The sequence below is a fragment of the Capra hircus genome, chromosome 1 (assembly GCF_001704415.2).
Source record: "Capra hircus breed San Clemente chromosome 1, ASM170441v1, whole genome shotgun sequence".
NCBI lineage: Eukaryota > Metazoa > Chordata > Mammalia > Artiodactyla > Bovidae > Capra > Capra hircus.
Window position 1 is genome coordinate 130,948,582 of NC_030808.1, and position 7,885 is coordinate 130,956,466.

At 56.7% G+C, this 7,885-nt stretch overlaps 1 protein-coding gene across 1 annotated transcript; it reads right to left on the reverse strand.

The window, feature by feature from the left end:
* On the reverse strand, positions 5,587–7,593 carry SOX14 (SRY-box 14). The gene has a single exon (XM_005675528.2). The coding sequence runs from the start codon at positions 7,099–7,101 to the stop codon at positions 6,379–6,381; it is 723 nt and encodes a 240-aa protein (XP_005675585.2). The 5' UTR covers positions 7,102–7,593; the 3' UTR covers positions 5,587–6,378.

Consider the following 7,885-nt stretch of genomic DNA (forward strand, 5'->3'; position numbering starts at 1 on the left):
GGGCAGAAGTGGGCTCGCGTCTACGCGGGTATCCGAAATGAAAAAGCTGCAAACTACGCAGAAGTCCGGGGTTGAGAGGCAGAAAACAGAGCAGAGCGCCCCGTGGGTTCTCGAACGCCTCCTACGAATAGGTTCTCCTAGTGAAATTATTTCAGATTCTGGAAACGGGGCTCCACTGGGCGCTGGCCACGGCACTGGGGACATGGGTGCGAGCCTGGTCCAGCAAGAAGGGTCCCCCGGGTCGCGCGGAGGAGCGCAGCAGGCTCCAGGCCCCGGGGGAGCCGGCGGAGGATTGTTTCATTTCAAAGTGAAAATCTGCAGGCTTTGGGAAACGATATTCAAAAAAGTATATAATCTCCATATGCCGCTCAATGGAGGATCCTCATAATTTACAGCGGCAGATAAGGCTAGAGGGTGTAATAAAAAATCTGAAGCCCTCCCCTCCCCCTCGCCGCCTCCCCGGAATTGCACCTTGGGCAGCGGAGCAGAATCCGGAATGTGAACTTCTCCCGACATATGTTTCCCGCAGATAAGTAAACAATCTGGACGTGAAATGGAAATGGTAATTAATGCAGTAATGCTGTTACACCTCGAGTGTGCAAATCCCATTGACTCGCCGCGCCACGGGGGGTGCCGGGCTAACGCGGACTGGAGGCGTGCGCCTCGGCCGCCGGCTCCCTCCCTCTCCTCTCCCTCCTCCCTCGGTCCCCGGGCGGGGCGCCCGGAGAGCCCGCGGGGGCTTGGCCCTGCTGCAGGAAGTCGGGAGCAGCTAAGCGACACTCAGGACTCCGGGATCTCCGCCCTCCGCCAGCTAGGAGGGTGCGCCGCGCCAGCTCTCCCGCCGCACCCTGCACGCGACTCACAACCACCTCCCCTCCTCATCGCCTATTAGTGCCCGCAGAGCCTCCGGGCTCCGAGGTGCGGCCGGACCCTGAAATATCCTGGAGAGGCAGGGAGCGGCGGGTGGCGCCAAGGCCTGGAGGTGCAAGGAGGACCCGCACTCAAGTGCGGTGGATCGTCCAGCACGCGTCCGTGGGGTCCCCTCCCATTTCCAGGCCGAGTGGAACCCGGCAGGCCGGCAGTTTTCCGAAGTCCCTTCAGTGCCTGCCTGAAGGCGGGGATCCCGAAAGCATTGCTTCTCCCAGCCCACGAGTAAAAAAGTTTGGAAACGGCCACCAGCTGCCAGAGTAGCGCAACTCCTCCACTTGGCAGCAAAGAGGAAGCTCGTGGACTCCTTTCGGTCTCTATCCGGCCTAGGCACCTGCTCCCTTTTCCAACTCGTACCAAATTCTTGGGGCCTTTGAGGGGTCAGAGAGGATGCCCAGAGCAGAGATATGAGCAAAGAGGGTGGAGAATCTAGGGAGGCTGCCCAAGAACGTCCCGGGCTTGGGGCTCTTCCCGCTTTCCGAGAGCACAAGTCACACCCGGGCCCCAGGGACAGGCGAGGAGTTCACGAGTGACGCTCAGCTGGACGCAGATCAGGGGACTGGACGAGAAGGGGGTGTCGAAGCTCCCTCTTCTCTCCTTCAGTCTCCTTCCAGTGCCATGGCGGACACTACCAAGCTGCCGGCCCCAGGCGCGTACAGAGCAGAGATTCAGGCAAGGCGACCGCAAGTCTCGGGTTGCGTTCTGTGGTGTGGACGCCCCAGGATTTCTAGCGGCCCACACTCTCCCGCAACTTAACGTTGTATCTTCATTACTTTGCGGCTGCCCTGAGCTAGCATTTCTGGCTCCAGGACAAGTCTCATCCCATAGCGCCAAGAAAGAAATCAGCCCAAGCAGTGCTCCTGGGTCTGCGAGGTCTCCGAGGCCAGGGCACAGCCACAGCCTAGGAGCGCGCGCCCCTCGGCGGAGGCACGAAGCACCGGCCCCAGCGTCTCCTGAACCCAAATCTAATGGGCCCCTTCTGCCTCTGTCTTCCTCTTTTAACACTTATACACAGGTACAGTGGGCCCAGTAAATAGATGAAGGTTCTCAACAGGAATCTTGTGAGTTACCGGATATTCAAATTCAAATGACTTGAAATTCATTGTCTGCTTGAACAATGGTGGCAAGGCCTGAGCTGGGGAGGAGCCGGAAAACAAAAACAAAAACAAAAACAAAAACGAAAAACGAGTCCTCCAGGGCAGTCCTGGCGCCACCGCTCCCCAAGTTTCCTGGGCCTTGGCAGTCTGGGATCTCTCCAAAGAAGCTGCCTGCGCTAGAGAGCGTTCTCTGGATGTTGTGATGCAATGAAAGTCCTCTAGGCCCTACCCTGTCTGAAATACCACCCCGTTTTAGATGACTGAAGAGATTCCCGCAGGTTATCTAGATCTTGTTTTAAAATGTTAAGGTGTCTCAGAACCCAGCCACTACCACCTCAGTACGACTTACTCTTAAGTAGCCTATCTTTCCCATCAATGAAGTTAGCAGTTCTAAGGAAATTGATATTTAAAAAGAAACTGGAAGGGTATCAAAGGTGTTTGGAGTAGGATCCAAAACTGGGGAAGGGCAAGAAAAGCTGCAAAGGGTCGCCAGAAGAAGCCAGGGGCGGAGGGGATCCAACCATCCTGCATCTCCCAGAAGAATGTGGCCAGTGTGTCCTTGAGCAAAACGGCTGCCAAGGTTTAAGAAAAAAAACGTAACAGTCAAACAACTGCCTCTGCCGGGCCAGCGCCGCCCGCTGACATCCGGAGCCGTCTGTTGGCCAGGTTTCCGCGCTCCTAGATAAAGCCCAGTTGAGGAAAGGCAGGGGCAAGCGCAGCTTCTATTGGGTCATTTTTTGTTGTGGTTGTTCCCTGAAAGCAATCGCACCCGCAGGCAAGAGGCCCGGGTCTGCCCTGCAGAGCCTGCCCGAAGGAGGCCCGTGTGGTGGGCAGAAGTCCCGGGCTCTCGGGCCGTGGGAGGCGCGCCAAGCGCACAGGGGTCGATGGAGTAGCCTCCTGCAGAGTCTCGGGCGCCTGGCGCGCTGAGGGAGCGCTCATTCTCCCGACCGAGCAGTCTGCCCGAAAGAACTCCTGGTGGCTCTTTGCGCGTCGCGCGCTCGGGAGAAGCGGCTCTCCTCGACTCCAGCGGGCGGGGCACTGCTCTCCCTACAGGTTTGCTTTAGTGATTTTCTTGAAAGAAAGAGACAGTTGTGAGCAAACAGGTTTGACAGGGACTGCCCCCCCCACCCCACCCCCACCCCCGCCGCCACCCCCAGGGGATTTCTTTTTGTCTGCCTCTGACTTCAAAGTCAGTAATCGGCCCGTCAACAGCTTGACGGGGAGGATTTGGGCGGTTTGTTGGGGCGAGTCCCGGCCGCGCACCTCAGTGGAGGCTCGGCGGCCCGCGGGGCGCGGGAGGCAGAGCTCAGGCAGGTCCCTGCTGGGACCAGGCCCCAGGAGCGCAGACAGCTGCGTATTTCCAACAGCCGGGAACAGAGAGGAGGTGTGATCGGCAGAAACGGCCGGAGCTAGGTCTGCGGCTTTAGGTCTCAGGACCTGCGCTGGGTCCCCTGCTCCCTGCTGGCTGGAAAGAAGCCTCGGCGACCCAGCAGCCGGCGCTTCTGCGCCTCGGAGCCACGGCGCACCCCAGTTTCCTGGCGCTCCCTTCCGAGTCCCCAGGGCCGGCTCAGTCGGGAACCCGGGTTTCAGTTTTCCAACTGCCGCCGCCTGAAGCCTTCCACACTCGGACCCACCTGGTGCCCCTTCCCAGCCTAACCCCGCCTGGAAGTCGGCTGGGCAGGCCGGAGGGGCGGTGCGCCGGGTTCCTCCTCGGCCTGGGGTTCTCTGTGGACCCAGGGTGTTGGTGCGCCGGGCTCTGCGGGGAGACACCCAGACCCCTGTAAGCTCCATCTTAGAAGATGTTAAGGGACACTGAGCTATGAGGGAGATCAGAGCGGTTGACAGGACTGTCAGTTGAGGTTATATCAGAGCGAAACCGGGAAGCCTCCGCCCTGGGCCTCCAGGGCTTGCTAGGGGCGGGAGGAGGGGCTTTCCCTAAGCGCTCGGAGCCCCCAGACCCGACGGCCACCAGAGGCAAGTCACTTCCTAATTGTCTCGATTTGTAAGAGGGTTTTGTGATGCTAAGCAAGCGTGGCGCAGCCCGCCCGGCCTCCCCCCGCCCCCCCGCCCCCGCCCCGTCCCCCAGTCCGCCTTTGTTTACCTACGCCTGATCGCTCATTTATTTATCTATCTATTATTTATAGGCGTCCCTTCCTATTCAGCGCCCGTGTATGTTAATTGTGTTATACCATTTAATTCTAACATCGGTCTCAAAAGAGTTCTTAATGAGAAAAGCATATACAACACGGATCACTTTGCTATTCAGCTCAGCCAGATGGACAACTGCTAACTTTTTTTTTTTTTAATAATGAAAATCCCCCTTTGACAAAGGGGCTCAGATGAATAGGCTCCAAATAACACCTCAAACACTCCTAATTGTTTTGAGGACAATATGCTAATCCGTGGTTTTCGGCTTTGGTGTCTGCTGACAACGTTTCAGTGCACTTGCAGCCATCGACTCTTTGGAAACAACCGAGGCAGGGCACAAATCCCTCAACAGCAGCAGAAAGCAGCCCAGCAGCTAGGCTGCCCGCCCCCGCTTCGCCCCGCCCCGCTTCGACCCCGCACCTTATCAAAGCCAGTGAGAAGAGCAACCGACCTCAAAAATACTGGTGAGCTCGGCTGTGGGGATGAGACTGGGGGGAGACAAGGATTAGAGGGGCACCCTTCGATTTTGAGAACAAGTTCCAAAGAGTAGTTCTGGAAGGAATCAGACGGTCCTTTCTCCCTGTGAAAACCAGCGTAATCTTCAAGCTAACATTCACTCACCAGGGATAAGAAAAAGGCCATTTCCCTTCCTTAATAAACACAAAGGGCTATGAGTTATTTAATTTTTATGATGTTTAAAAAAATTCCTTGTGGGAGCTGTGTCACTATCGCCTGCCTTGTCCCTTTACATCTGCAGGGTCTTAGCAAAAAGTCTTCCACAGTCAAGAGTGGGAAACTACCACATGTTTTTCAATGTTTCTTAGACTTTTATATTTTAACATAGAAACCAGTATCGAGCCCCCAACCCCCAGAAGACCTAGCAACATCATTTTCAGACAACTTATTTAAAACAAACAAACAAAAAAACCATTCCACTTCTCTTTCCCTGGCATTGAACTTAAACACCCACAGCAGGACATGGTGCTCTGTGGGCAACTGGTTCCCTATAGATTTGGTGCTTCTCTCCATTCCTTTGGAGTTGGTTTAAAAGAAGAAAATGCACTCAGATTTCAGAAGTCTAGGTCGGCCTTTGTGTTAGTTCATTTGCTCCTCCAAGTGGTCTGACCACTTTGTGAAAAATGCAAGGAAGGAGTGAAGTCCCAGGAGCGGATAACTTTGTCTAGCCTCTAAAGGCAAAAAGTGGATACAGAGGGCACGATACGGACAAACCTAGACTCTGGGCCCCTAGGCACCCGACCCCAAGGGCAGCCAGGCTAAGCCCACACAGACCAGCTGCCAGCGCCACTGCTGGAGTCGCTCTGTGTACACTCCGCCTCCTAGCCACCCAGCTCCCCAAAGACCTTGCCTCTCCACTTCAGATTTTATGCACATCAAAGGTTACTTTTTGCAATGACAGATTGTCTTTATTCAAAACATCTTTGTTCAACAAATGAACAGAGTAAGGAGGTGAAATCCTTCTAGGTACATTTCCAAGACATTGTCAAAACATTTATGACCATTGAGGATGTTTTTATTTATTTTTTAAATTTTTGTTCACTTTCTACTTCCTGACTTTATAACCTGACATTCTGTCTAAAAGTAAACAGGTCTCTAGGAGCACTGCTTTATACAAAGTAAATAACCATGTGGGTCCTTTTGTTATACCTTTTAAAGAAGCAAACACTATCATAGCATGATTTTAAATAGAAATGTTTTCCTTTCTGTGGTTTTAAACTTTTAAGCCTTTCCCCCCACACATGAAGAGCAAATGGCACCTAGTTGTGTCTGATGGCAAAACACAAGAGACAGCTATTTCTTCAGGGTGCAAAAGAAAAAAAATATGCATATTCTAGATATAATACCAGGGTCTGGGAGTTCTGGAGTCCAAAGCCCATCAGAGTAAAGAGAAGGGGACATAAATAAAGCAAAATTGCCTACTTTTTTTGTCCAAAGAGGGCACAGTTGGAGGTTCGTTTTGGGGCTGTCGCGGTAGGGGCAGCTGTATAGCTGTCATAACCGTTCACAAGTTTCTGGCACCTGTCTGCGCCTTGGGTCCGGCGGGACGCCCCTACCATTCCCGTGCAAGAGAGAGAGGCAGAGTCTGGGGTAGGGTAGGGGGCATCTGCAGGCCCCGGCTAGGCGCAGAGAACAGGGTGCAGACCCCGCTTCCAGGCCGCCCTCCAGGTCTGGCAGGCCGGGATGGGGGTTACATGGCCGTGGCGTGGGCTGACGAATAGGGGTCTATGCCAGTCTTGGTCATGCCCGGGAAGAGGATGTAGGCGACGGGGGGCTGCAGGGTGGAGGCAGACCAGGCGGTACAGTTACAGGGCACCACGTAGCCCGGGTTGGTGGGGGACGGGTGCGTGTGCGTGTGCTGGCTGGGGCAGCTGAGGCTGCCGAAAGCGCCGTTCTGGTAGCCCAGGGTGGACGCGTAGGGCAGCGCGCCGGTGGCCAAGGTGTGGGGCACTTCACCCATCTTCTGGATGGCGCTCGAGCTAAACTGCGCGGGGTCCAGCAGGGAGTAGGGCGCCGAGGCGGGCGGCAAGAAGGCCCGGGCTTTCTCGGGCGCGCTCAGGAGGCCGTCGGAGGCCCCCACGGGCAGGCCGGCCGCCTTGAGCGGGTCCGTGTCGCCCAGGTAGGGCAGGGGGAAGACATACCTGTCCTTCTTCAGCAGGTTCTTGGGCTTGCGCCGCGGCCGGTACTTGTAGTCAGGGTGTTCCTTCATGTGCTGGGCGCGTAGCCTCTTGGCCTCATCGATGTACGGCCGCTTCTCTGCCTCGGACAGAAGCTTCCACTCGGCACCTAGGCGTTTGCTGATCTCTGAGTTGTGCATCTTGGGGTTTTCCTGGGCCATCTTGCGCCGCTGGCCTCGGGACCATACCATGAAGGCATTCATGGGTCGCTTGATGTGGTCTGAAGGTTTGGACATGGTCCCGGAGGCTAGGCGGGTTGGGGTGGGGAGTGCAGCGGCTCAGCAGGCGAGCCTGGACGCGGTGGTCGGTCTGCCTGTCTGTCCGTCCTGAGCCGGGGCTCTGCGCTCCCCTCGCCTCCTCACCGCAGAGGGGGAAGCCAGAGAGAAGCGCTAACCCCGCGAAGTTCAGCTGATCATGCCAGTCTCGGCACCCAGGCAGGCCCCGGGGGGCGAGCGGGGTCAGAAAGGGCGGGGGAGAGGATGGCTGGCTGGGGGGCTGTCGGTGCCAGAGGCTGGGGCCCAAGTACGGGAGTCTCTGGGATTAAGTGGCCAGGTAATTTGCTGGCGAGGGCAGGAAGCTCCTCCTTCTCTCCCTCTCCACCTTCGCCTTCTCGGGTCCTCTTCTCTCCTGTGTCTACGGCCGTGGCTTCCCTCCCCCCCGCCCGTGGCTTTCCCAGAGCTGCCTCTCCTAGCGCAGCACCTGGCTGAGAATGCGGGGAGGCTGGTGAACGCGAGCCAAAAGCGGCGAAGTTCAAAGGCGAGGTGGGCCCGGACGGCACGCACTCTGACATAAGCGCGGGGCGGCGACTCCCCAACCTGGGCGCCAATCAGCAGCAGAGAAGGCGAGGGGGCGCACCTGCTAGCGCGCCCGCCTAGGAAAGAGGGAGCATGACTGCTGGGGGCGGGGAGAGGTGTGAGCGAGAGACCCGGAGAGCCAGAGAACCCAGTGGCCGACTCCGGACGCCGGATTTGGATTCCACCTTGTTTCTGGCAGTGTCAACAAATAAAACTCTTCGTGCCC

Coding starts and splice junctions, on each gene's coding strand:
- SOX14 (XM_005675528.2), bottom strand. CDS start 7,101: ATGTCCAAACCTTCAGACCACATCAAGCGACCCATGAATGCCTTCATG.